Here is a 19,563-nt window from a genome sequence, read left to right as displayed (position 1 = left end):
CAGTGTAAGGCAGCTTTACACTGTACCTAGCCCCGTGCTGACCCTGTCCTGGGATAGGGGACAGTGTAGAGGGAGCTTTACTCTGAATCTAACCCTGTGCTGTCTCTGCCCTGGGATGGGGGGACAGTGTAGAGGGAGCTTTACTGTATCTAACCCCGTGCTGTCCCCGTCCTGGGAGTGTTTGATGGGGAAACTAGATGGAGCTTTATTCTGTAAAGAGTAAGGGTGGCACGGCGGCTCAGTGGTCAGCACTGCTGCCTCACGGTGCCAGAGACCCAGGTTCAATTCCAGCCTCGGGCAAATATCTGTGTGGAATTTGCACATTCTCCTTGTATCTGTGTGGGTTTCCTCCGGGTGCTCTGGTTTCCTCCCACAGTCACAAAGATGTGCAGGTTAGGGTGGATTGGCCGTGCTAAATTGTCCCATAGTGCCCAGGGATGTGCAGGTTAGGGTGGATTGGCCGTGCTAAATTGTCCCATAGTGCCCAGGGATGTGCAGGTTAGGGTGGATTGGCCGTGCTAAATTGTCCCATAGTGGCCAGGGATGTGCAGATTGGGGTGGATTGGCCGTGCTAAATTATCCCATAGTGCCCAGGGATGTGCAGGTTAGGGTGGATTGGCCGTGCTAAATTGTCCCATAGTGCCCAGGGATGTGCAGGTTAGGGTGGATTGGCCGTGCTAAATTATCCCATAGTGCCCAGGGATGTGCAGGTTAGGGTGGATTGGCCGTGCTAAAATGTCCCATAGTGCCCAGGGATGTGCAGGTTAGGGTGGATTGGCCGTGCTAAATTGTCCCATAGTGCCCAGGGATGTGCAGGTTAGGGTGGATTGGCTGTGCTAAATTGCCCCATAGTGCCCAGGGATGTGCAGGTTAGGGTGGATTGGCCGTGCTAAATTGTCCCATAGTGCCCAGGGATGTGCAGGTTCGGGTGGATTGGCCATGCTAAATTGTCGAGGAGAAAGTGAGGTCTGCAGATGCTGGAGATCAGAGTTGAAAATGTGTTGCTGGAAAAGCGCAGCAGGTCAGGCAGCATCCAGGGAACAGGACATTTTCAGCTCGTGCTAAATTGTCCCATAGTGCCCAGGGATGTGCAGGTTAGGGTGGATTGGCTGTGCTAAATTGTCCCATAGTGCCCAGGGATGTGCAGGTTAGGGTGGATTGGCCGTGCTAAATTGTCCCATAGTGGCCAGGGATGTGCAGGTTAGGGTGGATTGGCCGTGCTAAATTGTCCCATAGTGGCCAGGGATGTGCAGGTTAGGGTGGATTGGCCATGGGAAATACAAGGTTACAGGATGGGGTGGTGCAGTGGGAGGGTTGATGTGGATTCGATGGGTTGAATGGTCTGTTTCCACACTCTAGCGATTTATATGAATCTATCTCCCTGTCCTGGGAGTGTTTAATGTAGAGGCAGCTTTAATCTGTATCTAACCCTGGTGCTGTCCCTATGCTGGGAGGGGTTTGATGGAGACACAGTAGAGGGAGCTTCACTCTGTATCTAAGCTGAGAAAGAAGAAAACTTGAATGATCTAGCTTCCTATCTCTGAATTTCTGGAAGAGCTGTAATATACTGATACCACCGATAATCCCCAGCTGTTCGTACCTGGGAGGCAAGCTATTAATACATTGATATCCGGACATTCAGTCACACAGCACGCATTCCTGTAATGCCTCTTGTTTCCTCTTCGCAACTGTTTGCTAGCTCTGATAGGAAGGGTTTATTACTTTCCCTGGGCACAGTTGAAGGAGTATATTTTCCCATTGCAAACATTAACCTACAACCTTCTGTGAAAATCTGAGACTCCTCAGCTTCCTGTGCTGAATCGTTCTGGAATTCCCTTCCCAAATCTCTGCCTCTCGCTCTCATTCCACCTCTCTCTCTCTCTCTCTCTCTCTCTCTCTCTCAATATTGTGGTTTTAGTGATGTTGATTGCGGGATACTTCTTCACCCCTGGACACTGGTGATTTGAAAAGTGTAAGGAGCGTTTGTCCACTTAAGGCTGCCAAATGCTGGTATACCAGCAGAGGGAGTCTGGAAGAAAATAAAGAGGCCCCTATGTTCACAATGCAGTCTCTGTTCTGATTCTGAGATCTGGATTTTTAAAAAAATTATTCATTTTTGTGGGACGTGGCTGACCAACATTTATTGCCTGACCGTCCCTAGTTGCCCCCTTGAGAAGGTGAGACTGAGCTGCCGCCTTGAACCACTGCAGTCCATGTGCTGTAGGGTAGATCCACAATGTTCCTTAAGGAGGGAATCCCAGGGTTTTGACCCAGCGACAGTGAAGGAACAGTAATATATTTCCAAGTCAGGATGGTGAGCGGCTTGGAGGGCAACTTGCAAGGGGGTGGTGTTCCCATGTATCTGCTGCCCCTTGTTTTTCTAGATGAAAGTGGTCGTGGGTTTGGAAGGTGCTGTCTGAGAGTCTTTGGTGAATTGCTGCAGTGCATCTTGGTACACACTGCTGCTATGAGTGTCAGTGGGGGAGGGAGGGGATGTTTGTGGATTTGGTGCCAATCGAGCTGGGGTGGCTTTGTCCCTGGATGGTGTCGAGCTTCTAGAGTGCAGCTATCCAGGGCGAGTGGGGAGTATCCGAGAGGTAGATGGTGGGAGTTTGGAATTTCCCCAGCTTGACCTGCCCTCTTCAGGCCTATCCAGGAGAGGTGGGTTGCTAATGGGAGTCAGACCTGCAACCCCCTGAAATCAGTTCAGAGACGACCATGGACTGTTGGTCGGGAAATGGGATGGTTAAAAGATCCAACTTGTTCTCGGTTGTAATGAAAGCATAGATTGGATAACATCCTTCCTCCCATTGGATCTCCTACTTTCACTGCCCATGCCAATCCCCCCCATAGCCAATCATATCTCCCACTATCCCTCTAGCCACCAAGTCCCATATATGCTCCATGCCAATCAGTGGCACCCCCATGTCCATTCACCCACTGTAGACTCTGTACAGAACCAGTTAACCCTGGAGGGTTCAGTGTCGTGTATGTGAAAGTTTTAAATCAAATAGTTTAATCATGACTTTCTGAAACAAAATCAGCTTTTACTGCAGCCTCATAACTTCCAATCAGAAAGACCTCGTGTCGGAGAAATTAGCCCAATAAATCCGAGATCTCACAAACCAGATATGGTGAAATTGACAAGTTGTTTATTACAAGCAATAAGAGAAATTGACTGGGCTGACCCAGAACTGACTGTCTGTGCAGGTAGATTAAGGGTTCTCTTCCTCTAGCTGAGGAAGAAGCCAGGTTTTATAATAATCTTGTACAAGAAGATTAATTAAAATGGGGAAAGATACAATGTATTTGAAATGGAGTAATCCAGTTACAATGGTGACAATTGGAAACCAGTTATCGGAACAATGTCCTGATTCTCGATGCATCCCAACAGTATCAATGGAATCAGGAGATTCCCATTCTCTTTTGTAGGTCGATGAGAATATCTCTTTTTTGAACCAGTGAGGTGTTTCTATTGTCCTGTCCTGGGAGTGAGGTCTTTGGTGGTGCCCCTCTGTCTGACCTGTTCTTTGTGTGGCTTTGGTATTGCTGGGTTATGAGACTGCCCTGGGACAGCTGTGTTGATCTGGCATTGTTAGTGGGTGTTGGGAAGTGTAGTCCCTTGTCTGCGAGTGCTGTCTGCTTTCACTTGTCAGCCTGCTTGGTCATTGCTGAGGCATTCTGGGTGTTTCTGGTATAGTCTGGCCAAGTTTGCTTTCCTATGTTCGGTGTGGGCCTGCTATGGGTAGGTAGGGTGGCAGATCTCTTCCCACACCTCGTGTAAGTAAACATTGCACAATCATTTGATAAGGAAAAGCTGTCTATCAAGCGAAGTTTCCCTGTCGGCTGTTTCAACAGACTAATGGAAGCTTGGGCTCTCAGCCAATTCACTTAAGGCTGTTTCCTTCTGCCTGGAAAGTTTAGAGCAAGAAGGATGACAGTCGCAGAATGAAGGGTCAGTGACAAACTTTTTCAATCACGGGATTGTGAATCTTTCAAATTATCTATCTGAGAAGAACATCTGTCCTATTGTTGAAACATAAGCAAGACTGCGATTGACAGATTTGTGAGCTCTGAGCCCGGGATTGAAGTACATAGAACATAGAACATTACAGCGCAGTACAGGCCCTTCGGCCCTTGATGTTGCGCCACCCTGTCATACTAATCTGAAGCCCATCCCACCTATACTATTCCATGTACGTCCATATGCCTGTCCAATGACAACTTAAATGCACTTAAACTTGGCGAATCTACTACCGTTGCAGGCAAAGCATTCCATATCCTTACTACTCTGACTAAAGAAACTACCTCTGACATCTGTCTTATACTTCTCTCCCCTCGCTTTAAAGTTGTGTCCCCTCGTTTTGCCGTCCCCATACTTGGAAAAAGGCTCTCCCTGTCCACCCTATCTAACCCTCTGATTATCTTGTATGTCTCTATTAAGTCACCTCTCAACCTTCTTCTCTCTAACGAGAACAGCCTCAAGGCCCTCAGCCTTTCCTCGTAAGACATTCCTTCCATACCAGGCAACATCCTAGTAAATCTCCTCTGCACCTTTTCCAAAGCTTCTACATCCTTCTTATAATGCGGTGACCAGAACTGTACACAATACTCCAAGTGTGGCCGTACCAGTAGAAAATTATCCGTAATTAACTAGAATGCTGGAGTAGACCTGAAGGGCTGAATGGTCTCCTGCTTTTTGTTATGCTAAGGAAGAGCTGAGAAAGATAACACCAGGATGCACTGTGCAACAACATTGAGAAAGTTTTGGACAATAGGGAAGAAAATGAATCTGAGGAGATGGTTTTGGGGTACAAGAAAATGGCACAGGAGTTAAACAAACGTATTAGTGGAAGATATTTTGAACGTTCCCATTAACACTAAAGAACACAAGGAAGGAATTAAGCACCATCTGAAGCTATTTGTAGTTAGACATTGGGTCTGGAGTAAGTGGTGGTGAGCTGTCAGTCTTTGAGCTGTGTGCATGGTTTCTGAACCTTGGTTTGATTGGAGTTTAATACCCAACACGGCCATCTGGTGTGGGGCTGGCAGGGTCAGACAGTGGTGGGTCTGGTGTCTCGAGTTGGGTTGTCTTAATGCTCAGTGCCAACCGTGCCCACTCTGCTCTGCTCTGCTTTCTCCTTCAGGGGGATGTGTCAATGTCGTTTGCGAATGTCCGCTCGGACCTGCCACAGGAAGTGGGGAGTCCCGCAGTGAGGTTGAGCTTCCTGCAGGGGCTGCTGGAGAGCAAGGCATTGACACGGATAAGGAGGGATCGACGGAGAGGTAAGGAGGTGGTGTCTCCCTTTCAGAATTGCACAGCAAGGCCTTTCGGCTCCTCGTGCCCATGCTAGCTCTTTGAAAGAAGCTCCGAATTTATTCCAAGTTGGGTGCAGGGAGTTGCCAGGTTTCTCTGTCTTGGCTGGGAGTTGGGGAGTGCTGGTGTATCGTAGCCGACCAAGAGAGCGCTTCAGGGGTAGCCCCTTGAGTGGATACACTGAGGCGGGCAGTCTGGTAGGTGGGTGGGGGGGAGGGGTTTCCTTGTGCAGCAACCCCCCCCCAGCAGCAGTGCGGCTCAGAGAGAGGTGGCACCCAAAATGGCCACCATTGGGTCAGGTACACCAGTCAATGACATTGAGTGGCGTGAGATGATCTCAATGAGATTCTGGGCCTCGATGAGTAAATGGCCTGGAAACGAAAACAAACAACAGGGCAAATTTAAACGTAGAATCCCAGTATCGCAATTGTCATGAAAAAAAACCCCACTAGTTCCATCATGTCTGGCATGGTGGCTCCATGGTTAGCACTGCTGCCCCACAGCACCAGGGATCTGGGTTTGATTCCACCCTCAGGCGACTGTGGGGAGTTTACACTGTCTGCGTGGGTCTCCTCCAGGTGAACATAGAACAGTACAGCACAGTACAGGCCCTTCGGCCCTTGACGTAGTGCTGACCTTTAATCCTACTGTAGGATAAAACTGACCTACGTAACCTTAATTTTACTATCATCCATGTCCCTATCCAAGAGTCGCTGAAACATCCCTAATGTATTTGACTCTACTACGACCACACGGAATGTACTCCACGCACACACCACTCTCTGTGTAAAGAACCAACCTCTCACATCTCCTCTAAACCGTCCTCCAATCACCTTAAAATTATGCCCCCTTATGATAGCCATTTCTGCCCTGGCTAACAGTCTCTCACTCTTCAGTCTATCGATGCCTCTTATCATCTTGTACACCTGTACCAATGAGAAAAGTCTTAGCTCCATCAACCTTTCTTCATAAGACATGCCCTCCAGTCCAGGCAGCATCCTGGTAAATCTCCTCTGCCCCCTCTCTAAAGCTTCCACATCCTTCCTATAATGAGGAGACCAGAACTGAAAACAATATTCCAAGTGTGGTCTAACCAGGGCTTTGTAGAGCTGCAGCATAACCTTGCGGCTCTTAAACTCAATCCACCTGCTAAAGAAAGCCAACACACCATACGCCTTCTTAACAACCCGATCAACTTGGGTGGCCAAAGTTATAAATCACACAACACCAGGTTATAGTCCAACAGGTTTAATTGGAAGCACACTAGCTTTCAGGTGATGAAGGAGCGGCGCTCTGAAAGCTAGTGTGCTTCCAATTAAACCTGTTGGACTATAACCTGGTGTTGCATGATTTTTAACTTTGGCCACCCCAGTCCAACACCGGCATCTCCAAATCATAACTTGGGTGGCAACTTTGAGGGATCTATGGGCATGGACCCCAAGATCCCTCTGTTCCTCCACACTGCCAAGAATCCTGCATTCAAATTTGACCTTCCAAAATGAATCACTTCACACTTTTCCAGGTTGAACTCCATCTGCCATTTATCAGCCCAGTTCTGCATCCTGTCAATGTCCCATTCCAACCTACAACAGCCCTCCACACTACGCACCACTCCACCAACCTTCATGTCATCGGCAAATTTACTAACCTATCCTTCCACTTCTTCAGCCAAGTCACTTATAAAGATCACAAAGAGCAGAGGACCCAGAAAAGATCCCTACAGAACACCACTGGTCACCGAGCTTCAGGCTGAATATTTTCCATCAACCACCACCTCTGTCTTCTATGGGCCAGCAAATTCTGTATCCAGACGGCCAAATTTCACTGTATCCCTTGCCTCCTTACTTTCTGAATGAGACTATCATGGGGAACCTTATCAAATGCCTTGCTAAAATCCATGTACACCATATCTACTCCTCTACCTTCATCAATGTGTTTTGTCACATCCTCAAAGAATTCAGTAAGGTTTGTGAGGCATGACTTGCCCTTCACAAAGCCATGCTGACTATATCTAATTAAACTATGGCCTTCCAAGTAATCATAAATCCTGTCTCTCAGAATCCTCTCCCAATACTTTACCCATCACACAGGTAAGACTGACTGGTCTGTAATTCTCAGAATTATCCTTATTCCCTTTCTTGAACAAGGGATAACATTTGCTAACCTCCAATCATCTGGCATTACTCCAGTGGACAGTGAGGATGCAAAGTTCATCGCCAAAGGTGCAGCAATCTTTTCCCTCGCTTCCTGTAGTAGCCTTGAGAATATCCCGTCTGGCCCAGGGGACTGATCTAGCCTTGTTTTTCAAAATGTTTAGCACATCCTCCTTAACATCAAGCTGTTTGAGTGTATCAGCCTGTTTCACGCTGTCCTCATGAGTGACAAGGTCCCTCTCAGTAGTGAATACTGAAGCAAAAGTATTCATTCAGAACCTCCCCTCCCTCCACTATCCCTGATCAGCCCTACCCTCACTCTGGTAATCCTCTCGTTCCTCACAGGGCTTTCCTTAATCCTGTCCACTAAAGCTTTCTCATTACCCCCCTCTACCTCTCCTAAGTCCATTCTTCAGTTCCTTCATGGCTACATTGTAACCCTGTCTGCTCTGGTTTCCTTCCATAGTCAAAGGTTAAGGTAGGTTGACCATGGAATAGAAAGTGTGCAAAGGAGCATGGGTGTCATACTCTGTGCGTTCTGTCACCCGATGCGAAAATCTCTGCTTGCGTTCTGAGCTGGAGTCATTCTCTTCCCAAACCTTCCTCCCTCGCCCATGACTCTTTCAGCAACCCATTCCGGACCCCAACCGAAAATATAAACTCCTCATCCCCCCCCCCCCCCCCTGCCTTTCCACTTGCCTGCTGTCATTTATCTGTACCTCTCTGGTCGTCTGCCCATATTGTCTGTCCATATTCTTTCTCTCTGAACCCTTCGTGACCCAAACATAACGAACAAGGAATCGTCCACCTCAGACCCCTGTTCCTGTTTCTTTCCCCCTTGCCCTTAGATCCCTTTCACCCCAAGAACTATACCCAACTTTCCTTGAAAACACTCAATGTTTTGACCTCACTTGTCCGTGCTAGAGAATTCCACCCACTCTCTGGGTGAAGACATTTTTTTCCTCCTTTCAGTCCGACCACATATCCTTACACCATGACCCCCAGTTCATGACTGACCTGGTTCATTAAGAGTACCCTGAGCTGCTGCTTGGTTCAGGAATTAGATTAGATTAGATTACTTACAGTGTAGAAACAGGCCCTTCGGCCCAACAAGTCCACACCGACCCACCGAAGCGCAACCCACCCAGACCCATTCCCCTACATTTACCCCTGCCCCTAACACTATGGACAATTTAGCATGGCCAATTCACCTAATCTGCACATTTTTGGACTGTGGGAGGAAACCAGAGCACCTGGAGGAAACCCACACAGACACTGGGAGAATGTGCAAACTCCACACAGACAGTCACCTGAGGCGGGAATTGAACCCGGGTCTCTGGCGCTGTGAGGCAGCAGTGCTAACCACTGTGCCACCGTGCCGCCATGGAATTGCACCGTCTCAGATCATAAGACTCTACAGAGGATGGTGAGGACATCTGAGAAGATCATCGGGGTCTCTCTCCCTCCATTACAGACATTTACACCACACGTTGCATCCGAAAGGCTAAGAGCATTGTGGAAGAGCCCACAAACCCCTCACTCAAACTCTTCTCCCTCCTGCCATCTGGCAGAAGATATCGGAGCATTCGGTCTCTCACGGCCTGACTGTGCAACATTTTATTCCCCCAAGCCATCAGGCTCCTTAACATTGTATGATCGGACTCTATTCCATCTGAAATTCTTTGCACGACTTCAAATTGCTGCTAGAACGTCTATTAATTATCATTCTTTTATGACACTGTAATTTGCGTGTTTTGCACTTCTTATGCCGCCCTGCGTACGATCGTGTAGTTTGTGCTGTTCATGTAGCACCTTGGTCCTGGAGTAACGCTGTCTCGGTTTTTACTGTATATGGTAGAAATGACAAATAAAATCTGCTCCATGTTCCTGCACTTTCCCGATTTAGTCTTTCATTCCCTTCGTAACCAATAAACGACGCCCCTCGGCCTTGAAAATATCGAGAGATTTTGCGTTGACTGCCATTTGACACTCAAGCCTTTGAGAGAGGGCAATTATTTTCCTCGCTTCTATCTGGAATGTTTAAACCATGATCCATTAGAGGAAATGTTCTCTCCATATCCACACAATCAAGTGTCCTCAGGATCTTGTGTTTCAAAGAAGTTATTTCCAATTTTCGAAATGCCAGAGTTCACAGGCCTAGCCCGTCTAGGCTTTCCTCATCCACTCATTTTTAATATTAGTCTAATAGACCTTCTCAGAACTGTTTTCAAAGCATTAACGTCCTTTTCTAAGTACGGTGACCAGAACTGTGCGCACTATTCCAGAAATGTAGATTTACTTGATGAGGGTAATCATTTCCGATTCTCTTTATTCAACAGATTCTGGGGTCAAAACCAAGCAGCCTATGGCAGCTCATTTTGAAGGTAAGGTCTGTGTTCACACAGAATGGGGTGTGTGTGAGAGAGAGCTGTACCCCAGTGAGAGTCAGTGTGTATGTGTATATATGTGGGGGGGGGGAGGGGAGGGGAATGTACCCCAGTGAGTGTGTATATTTGAGACTGCATCCCAGTGAGTGTGTGTGTGTGTGTGTGTGAGAGCTGCACTTTAGTGAGAATCTGTGTGTGTGTGAGAGCTGTACCCCAATGAGAGTGTGTGTGTGTGTGTGTGCGTGTTTGGGACTGTACCCCAGTGAGAGTCAGTGTGTTTGTGGGACTGTACCCCAGTGAGAGTCTGTGTGTGGGACTGTACTCTAGTGAGAGTCTGTGTGTGTATGTGCATGGGACTGTACTCCAATAAGAGTCAGTGTATGTGTGGGACTGTATCCCAGTGAGAGTCAGTGTGTGTAGGAGCTGTACCCCAGTGAGAGTGCGTGCGTGTGTGTGTGAGAGAGAGGGATTGTATCCCAGTGAGAGTCAATGTGTGTAGGGGCTGTACCCCAATAAGAGTCAGTGTATGTGTGATACTGTACCCCAGTGAGAGTCAGTGTGTGGGACTGTACTCTAGTGAGAGTCTGTGTGTGTATGTGCATGGGACTGTACTCCAATAAGAGTCAGTGTATGTGTGGGACTGTATCCCAGTGAGAGTCAGTGTGTGTAGGAGCTGTACCCCAGTGAGAGTCAGTGTATGTGTGGTACTGTACCCCAGTGAGAGTCAGTGTGTGTAGGAGCTGTACCCCAGTGAGAGTCAGTGTATGTGTGGTACTGTACCCCAGTGAGAGTCAGTGTGTGTGTGGGACTGTATCCCAGTGAGAGTCAGTGTGTGTAGGAGCTGTACCCAGTGAGAGTCAGTGTGTGTAGGAGCTGTACCCCAGTGAGAGAGTGTGTGCGTGCGTGCGTGTGTGTGAGAGAGAGAGAGAGGGATTGTATCCCACTGAGAGTCAGTGTGTGTGTAGGAACTGCATCCCAGTGAGAGTCAGTGTGTGTAGGAGCTGTACCCAGTGAGAGAGTGTGCATGTGTGTGTGTGTGTGTGTGAGAGAGAGAGAGATTGTACCCCAGTGAGAGTCAGTGTGTGAGAGACCGACTGATTCAGAGTTTGAGTGTTTATGAGAAGAGGGTTAATGATCTTTTGGTTTTTCTGAATTTTTACTCTTGTTTGTATTTATTTTGCAGTGATGCCCAATAATGTGGATGGGACATACATCGTTGAGAAGGGTAGGTAGCTACTTTTGATGGTGTTGCCTTTTTACATATTTTCTCTCCAGTCTGTTCTGAGACATTATGACACATCTCTGGAGCAGTCTGGATTAGAACCTGGGCATCCTGCCTCAGAGATAAACTCCCATCCATTTGACACTGCAGGGTGAGTTTGAATCATTAACTGGGAGTTAGTCAATGGACAGGAATTATTGTTGGTGACTCTCCTGCTTGCTGGAAGACTAGAGAGACAAAGCGTTGACAGAATCCAGTTCATCTTCACGGAGTCATCCATGCTGATGCTGAGAGAATATAAAACTGAGGGGCAGCAGCAGATGAGTTTCCCCTCCACCCCCTGCCCCAATGTGTCCTGGGCCTAATATTCACAACTCTGCCATCGCCATTCGGAAACATTTCAGCCGATTGTCATCAGGTTGTGGGATCATGCAGTGCTCAAAACGGAGGCCCCACTCCATTCATTGCAGGAGTTGCTTCAATTCAGAAAAAAGACCCTTGATTGCCTCTGGGGTGTTTTGCCGTGTCATGAAAGATGCTACAGAAATGCACCTGTCTACACCTGGAGCGCAACAGTTCCTGTGCACATTGAGATGTCAGGAATGGGTATGAATTGCTGGGACATTGGGTTTGGGAGAGGGGAGTGTTCAGTTCTTAATTGTGTCACAGTGATACCTTGTCAATGCCAGTTGGCCAACTGCAGAGAGAGCGAGGGAACATTTGTATATAGAGCTGTACAACATGGAAACAGACCCTTCGGTCCAATTTGTCCAAGCTGTTCAGATTTCATAAATTGATCTAGTCCCATCTGCCAGCATTTAGCCCACATCCCTCTCATCTCTTCCTATTCATATACCCATCCAGATGCCTTTTAAATGTTGTAATTGTACCAGCCTCCACCACATCCTCTGGCAACTCATTCCACACACGTACCACCCTCTGCATGAAAAAGTTACCCCTTAGATCCCTTTTATCTTTTCCCCTCTCACCCTAAACCTATGCCCTTTAGTTCTGGACTCCCCGACCCCAGGGAAAAGACTTTGTCTATTTATCCTATCCATGCCCCTCATGATTTTATAAACCTCTATAAGGTCACCCCTCAGCCTCCGACGCTCCAGGGAAAACAGCCCCAGCCTGTTCAGCCTCTCCCTATAGCTCAAACCCTCCAACCCTGGCAACATCCTTGTAAATCTTTTCTGAACCCTTTCAAGTTTCACAACATCCTTCCTATAGCAGGTGAACCAGAATTGAATGCAGTGTTCCAAATGTGGTCTAAATATATTGACACTCATCCTAGATAATACAACCATCTTGGCTGGTAACCTGCATCAGCTGACAGTGCAGAGGAAACATAGTGATTGGCCCCTACTGTCACTCAGCTGGGAGTAGGACAATTCCACAATTAAAGCTTTATCCTGTGAGCAACACAAGAGGGCGTTCAGCATAAACATCACACACTTAAGAATACTGTTATTTTTCACTCTTGATTCATTCACTGGATGTGGGAATCACTTCACCCAGCATTTAATTAGCCATGCTTTTTCACCCTGCAGAAAGGTGTCAAGCAGCCCTATTGAACTGCTGCAGTCTGTTTGCTTAGGGGAGACCTGCAATGCTGTTGGGGAACGGTTGATATATTTCCCAGTCAGGCTGGAGAGGGGCGAAGAAGGGAACCTGCAGGGACTGTTGTTCCTTTTATATCTGCTGCCCTTGTTCTCCTCAATGTCAAGGTCATGTCTTCCGAAGGTGTTGTCGATGATAGTTGCAATCAGTCGCTGCAGTGCATCTTGTAGATGGTACAAACTGCTGCTACTGAGTGTTGGTGGGGGAGGGAGTGGTATGTTTGTAGATGTGAAGCCAATCAACTGGGGGGCTACTTTGTCCCTGGATGGCATCGAGCTTCTTGTGTTGTTGGAGCTGCCCCCATGCACGACAAGTGGGGCGTATTCCCTCACACTCCTGACTTGTGCCTTGTTGATGGTGGACCGGCTTTTGGGAGTCAGGAGGGGAGTTACTTGCTGCAGGATTCCCAGCCTCTGACCTGCTCTTGTAGCCGCTGTGTTCATGTGGAGAGTCCAGTTTGCTTCTGGCCAATGGTATCCCCCACAATGTTGATAGTGTGGGATTCAGTGATGGTAACACCATTGAATGTCAAGGGGCAGTGGTTAGATTGTGTTTTAATGGTGATGGTCTTAGTGTGGCATTTGTGTGGTACAAATGTTACTTGCGACTTGTCAACCCAAGCCTTGATATTGTCCTGATCTTGTTGCATTTGGACACGGACTGCTTCATGATCTGAGTGGCGAATTGTGCTGAATATTGTGCAATCATCAGCGAACATCCCCACTTCTGACCTTATGGTGGAGGGAAGGTCAATGATGAAGCAGCTGAAGATGGTCGGGCCTAAGACACTACCCTCAGGAACTCCTGCAGAGATGTCCTGGAGCTGAGATAATTGACGTCCAACACCCATGAGCATCTTCCCATGTATGACTCCAACCATCAAGAGTTTGCTCCCTGACAGCCATTGCCTTCAGTTTTTCTCAGGCTTCTTGACGCCAGTCTGTCAGACACCGCCTTGACGCTTCAGAGAACATCTCTGGAACACCCACACCAACCAACTTCACCGCCCCGTGGCCGAACACATCAACTTCCCCTACCACTCTGCCAAGGATATGCAGGTCCTGGGCCTCCTCCATCCCCCGATGCCTGGATGAAGAACGCTTCATTTTCCACCTTGGGATTCTCCAACCACACGACGTCAATGTGGATTTCACCAGTTTCCACATTTTTCCACCCCCCCCTCCCCAACCTTATCCCAGATCCAACCTTCCAACTCAGCACCGCCCTGTTTACCTGTCCATCTTCCTTCCCACCTATCCGTTCCACCCTCCTCTCCAACTTATCACCATCACCCCCTAACTCTATCTCTCTATCGCACTCCCAGCTACCGCTCCAAACCCCCTCCCATTTATCTCACCACCCTCTCCGCTCACAAGCCTCATTCCTGATGAAGGGCTTTTGCCCGAGACGTCGATTCTCCTGCTCCTCAGATGCTGCCTGACCTGCACCACATCCTCAACTTTGATCTCCAGCGTCTGCAGTCCTCACTTTCTCCTCCTTGATGTCAAGGGCCGTCACTCTCAGAATTTCGAAGATTCCTCACCTTCTGGCTGAACAAACCCCTTCTGCGTTCAGGCTGAAATAACCCACCTCGCGTTGTCCCCAGGATTTAGACCCAGTCACATGCCTTGGCAGGTAGAGTTCAGGATTAGCTACTATCTCATTGACAGGCAGAGCAGCCTCATTGGGCTGAATGGCCTACTTTTGCTCCAATGTCTTATCGTTCTAACTTTTCTGTTCCCGTTCAGTAGCTGGTAGCTTCACTTTGACAGATGGGCATTCAGTAATGACAGAGTTTGTCACATTTTCCCCCTTGTTACCTCCCCCTCAAAGGCAGCCTATGGCGTCGTTCAGTGAGCTGGGGAGGTTCAGGCAAAGCTGCCATCTGGTGGCCAGGGACAAGAAACTGCAGATGCTGAATCTTAGGTGGACAAGCAGGAGGCTCCAAGAATACAGCAAGCCAGGCAGCATCAGGAGATAGAGAAGTCGACATTTCAGGTGTAACCCAAAGTCCTGAACAGTCCTGAAGAAGGGTTACACTCAACTTCTGTTTGGGAAGCATTTAACATGAGAAAACACCCCTTTTTACAGAAAAAGCAAGTTGCTGCATTGCCTTTCACCAGCTCGGAATTCCTGAAATAATTCCATAGGCCCTTTGGCCCATCGAGTCTATTCCAGCATTCGATCGTGGCAGATATTGTTTCTCAGCCCCATTCTCCCCATAACCCTTGAACCCCCTTACCGGTCAAGAACCTATCTCTGTCATAAAGACATTCCATGACTTGGCCTCCGCAGCTCTCCGGCTGAAGAAATTCCTTCCCCATATCAGTCCATCCCTTCACCCTGAGGCTGTGCCCTTGGGTCCTAGTTTGTCCTACTGGTAGAAATACCTTCCCCACCTCCACTACAACCAGGGCTCTCAGGATTCCAAAAGTTTCAATCCGACTCCAAACCACCACACCCACCCCCCTCACCACCAATCCTTCTAAACTCCATCAGGGACAGACCCAGGGTCCTCAACTGCTCCCCACATGACAAGCCCTTCACCCCCTGAATCATTCTTGAATATCCCCTCTGGACCCCCTCCAAGGCCAGCACATCCTTGCTTAGATCGGGGGCCCAGAACTGCTCTCAATATTCCAAAAGCGATTTTGCCCAGAGCCTTATACAGCCTCAGCAGTACATTCCTTCTCTTGTATTCTAGCTCTCTTGAAATAAATGCTTACATTGCATTTGCCTTCCTAACTACCAACTGAACCTGCATGTTAACCTTGACAGAATCCTGAACTAGGACTTGAGTTCCTTTGTACTTCAGATTTCCAAAGCCTTTCCTGTTTAGAAAATAGTCTACACCTCTATTCTTCCTACCAAAATGCATAACCTCATTGTACTCCATCTGCCACTTCTTTGCCCACTCTCCTAGCCTGACAAAGCCCTTTGGAGCCTCCTCTGCTTTCTCCATGCTACCTGTCCCTCCATCTATCTTTGTGTCATCTGTAAACCAAGTAACAACCCAGTTTGTTTGTTCACATTGTTAACATATAACGTGAATAGTTGTGGTCCCAACACGGACCCATGCAAAACTGGGCTGCCATCCTGAAAAAGACCCTTTTATCCTCAATCGCTGACTTCTGCCAGTCAGCCAATCTTCTATCCATGCCATTACCTTGCCCCTAACACCATGGGCTCTTATTTAGCAGCCTCCTCTGTGGCACCTTGTCACAGGCCTTCTGGAAAACCAAATAGATCACATCCACTGGCTCTCCTGCATCTAACTTGTTCATTACCTCCTCAAAGAATTCTAGCAAATTTGTCAGGCATGACATCCTCTTGACAAAGCATTGCTGACTCAGCCCTACTTTATCATGCACTTTGGAGTACTCTGCAATCTCATTCTTCACAATGAACTCTAAAATCTTACCAGCAACTGTAGTAAGGCTAACTGACTGATGGTATCCTGTTTTCTACTTCTATTGCTTCTTAAACAGTGTTACATTAGCCATTTTCCAGTCCTCTCGGACCCTCCCTGATAGATCATCACCAATGCCTCAACAATCTCCTCATCTATCTCCTTCAGAACCCTGGGGTGTAGTCCATCTGGTCTGGGTGATTTATCCACTTTCAGACCTTTCAGTTTTCCCTGCATCATCTCCTTAGCAATGGCTGCTACATTCACATCTGCCCCAACTCTCTTGAAATGCTGGTGTCTTGAACTGTGCAAACTGATGCAACGTACCTATTCAGTTCCTCCACCTTTTCTTTGTTCCCCATTACTACTACTCCAGCCTCATTTTCCAGCAGTCCAAAGGTCCACTCTTGCCTAAGCCCTTCAGAAATTCCTGATGAAGGGCTCATGCCCGAAACGTTGACTCTCCTGCTTCTCGGACGCTGCCTGGCCTGCTATGCTTTTCCAGGGTCACCCTTTTCGATCTGACTCTCCAGCATCTGCAGTCCTCACTTTCTCCCATATCCCTCGAAACCAGGTCAGATGGTTAAGAGTTTCAGCTTAAAAGGATCTGATTTGGAACATCGGTTCTGTTTACTGTGAAGATCTCAGGTGGACAAAGTGCTGAAGTGGTAATGTTAGTGGACTAATCAGTCGTGCTTATCTAAAAGTCTCTTAAACGCCCCTATTGTATATGCCTCCACCACCACCCCAGCACTGCATTCCACACTCCTACCACTCTGTGTTTTAAAAAAAACATTCCCCTCACATCTCGTTTAGAACTTCCCCCCCCCCCCCCCCGCCCACCTTTTCATCTTAAATACATGCCCCCTAGTATTACACATCCTAAATTTTTGGGGGAGGAAAGAGTCTGTCCATCATCCCTATCTACACATCTCATACTTTGAAAGACTTCTTTCATGTTTCACCTCTGCTGCTCCAGAGAAAACAACCCAAGTTTTTCTAACATCTCCTTATAGCCCATACCCTCTACTCCAGGCAGTATCCTGCTAAACCTCTTCTGCACCCTCTCCAAAGCCTCCACCTTCCTCCTGTAATGTGATGACCAGAATTGAACGCAACACTCTAACCAGTGTGGAATCTGAATGTGCACCAACCGGGGAAGGGTTTCTCTGCATCTGCCAAGTGCAATGGGGCACGCTTAAGGTATGAGTGGGCGCTAGAGTAATGAAAGCCCTTCTTACTTCTGGAGTGGTGGTGACAGGGCAAGGGCAGAATGAACGAAGCCCGAGCAGATTCAGGCACCTGTTGGGGAGGTTTCTGTCCAGATCCAAACATCAGAGAGTCCCTCTGTCCCTTGGGAATGGTGAAGTCTTGTATAGGAGCAGAACCTCATTCACTCCTTCAAATGTACTGCAACCTTGAACACATTAAAGAATAGTGAACAATCCAGCACAGGAACAGGCCCTGCAGCTGGAAAGCCTACCCTTCCAAACTAAATCTGTCTTCACTTAAAGGATCTGTATCCCTCCATTCCCTTCCTAGTCACATATTTATCCAGGTGCTTCTTGAATGCTGCTATTGTGTCTGCTTCCACCACCTCCTCTGACAGCGCATTCCACGCACTCACCTCCCTGTGTGTGAAAAACATGCCTCGCACATCTCTTGTAAACTGCACCCCATACCCCAAGGCACCTTGGCCCTGTGCCTCTGAGTAATTGACCCCTCCACCCTGGGAAAAAGCCTCATTCTTCCCACTCTATCCACACCATTCCCAATCTTATAAACTTCTGTCAGGTCGCCCCTCAACCTCCTGCGTTCCAGTGAAAACAAACCCAGTGTATCCAATCTTTCTTCATTGCTAAAATCCCCCATACCAGGCAACATCCAGGTAAACTTTTTCTGTACCCTCTCTAAAGCATCCACATCTTTCTGGTAGTGTAGTGACCAAAACTGTACGCAATATTCCAAGTGTGGCTGAACTAAAGTTCTAATAAAGCTGCTGCATAACTTGTCTATCCTTGTACTCAACACGTCAACAAGTACACGTTATCATAGAGTGATACAGCATTGAATAAAGCATTCAGCATGGCGGCTCAGAGGTTAGCACTGCTGCCTCACAGCACTAGGGTCCCGGGGTCGATTCCAGCCTCAGCTGACTGTGTGGAGTTTGCACGTTCTGCATGAGTTTCCTCTGGATGCTCTGGTTTCCCTCACACTCCAAAAATGTGCAGGTTAGGGTGGGAAATTGTCCTGTAATGTCCAGGGACGTGCAGGCTAGGTGAATTAGTCATGGGGAATGTCGGATGATGGGTCTGGGTGGCATGCTCTTCGGAGGGGTGGTGTGGACTCGATGGGCTTAATGGCCTGCTTCCACACTGTAGGGATTAAATCTTCGCTTTCTGGGCTGGAAAGGCAACGGGGCCAGCTTCTCAAGGTAGCGGAAATCCCTCCTGGATGGTGAAGGAAAGAGGTATCTTGGAAATGTTCTGTGCACAACAACAACGCCTGGCCACTTGCATTTGAATGGAGTTTTTGGCATTGCAAAGCATCTCCAGGGCTCTTGATGATGCCAAGAATCATCAAAACTCAACAGTGAACCACAAAAGGAGATATGAGGACAGGTAACCAAAGGCTTGGCCAAGGTGGGGACGCCTGAAGGAACATAGGGAGAGGTTTAGGATGGGATACCACAGGGTGAGCCCCAGACAGGGCGTGGCAGAGAAAGAATTGGAGGAACACTGAGACCCTGCAGAGTTTACGGGAGAGAACCAGGATCCGAGGGAGCAAGGGCACAGTGGGATTTGGAGACCGGGGTGAGGACTTCAACATCGAATAGGAACAGTGTTTCACATCAATAATCTCACTGTGTACCACTCTCTCTGATAAAGTGGTGAAGCTTCACCTTTTGTTTTTCTCTCTCACTTTCCACAAACAGGTGGGATCATCAGGCAGTGGTTAGAATGCCCACTTGAGACGACCAAAAGTGCAGTGACCTACAACAACAAGACGGCCAGATTCACCGTACACCGGGAGGGAGTCTACTACATATACAGTCAGGCAAGACACCTCTCCCCTCCACCCCCACCCCACCCCACCTTTCCAGCTGAACATTGTCCAAAAAATATTTTCGTTTTAAGTACTGGTCAAACAGGTTTAAACCTCACTGTCTGAGGGAGTGGGCACTGTTGGAGGGTCAGCGCTGAGGGAGCGCCACACTGTAGGAGGGTCAATGCTGAGGAAGCAGGTGCTGTCGGAGAGTCAGTGCTGACGGAGCAGGCACTGTCAGGGGGGTCAGTGCTGAGAGAGCAACACACTGGCGGAGGGTCAGCGCTGAGGGAATGCTGCACTGGCAGAGAGTCGGTGCTGAGGGAGCAGGCACTGTCGGAAGGTCAGCACTATGGGAGTGCTACACTGGCAGAGGGTCAGTGCTGAGGGAGCAGGCACTGTCGGAA

General features: G+C 48.2%; 1 protein-coding gene across 1 annotated transcript in view; it reads left to right on the top strand.

The window, feature by feature from the left end:
* Positions 1-19,563, top strand: part of tnfsf12 (TNF superfamily member 12) — a 45,627-nt gene that overhangs the window by 19,724 nt on the left and 6,340 nt on the right. Inside the window, exons 2-5 of the mRNA XM_043683454.2 lie at positions 5,148-5,286; positions 9,810-9,854; positions 11,041-11,082; positions 19,047-19,168. Of these exons, the coding sequence (XP_043539389.1) occupies positions 5,148-5,286; positions 9,810-9,854; positions 11,041-11,082; positions 19,047-19,168 (348 nt within the window). The remainder of the gene's footprint in view (positions 1-5,147; positions 5,287-9,809; positions 9,855-11,040; positions 11,083-19,046; positions 19,169-19,563) is intronic.

Source organism: Chiloscyllium plagiosum, unplaced genomic scaffold (assembly GCF_037043375.1).
Source record: "Chiloscyllium plagiosum isolate Xiang-an unplaced genomic scaffold, Cpla_swu_hap1 HiC_scaffold_44, whole genome shotgun sequence".
NCBI lineage: Eukaryota > Metazoa > Chordata > Chondrichthyes > Orectolobiformes > Hemiscylliidae > Chiloscyllium > Chiloscyllium plagiosum.
Note: the sequence above shows the minus strand (reverse complement) of the source record. Positions and strands in the feature narration are given on the sequence as shown.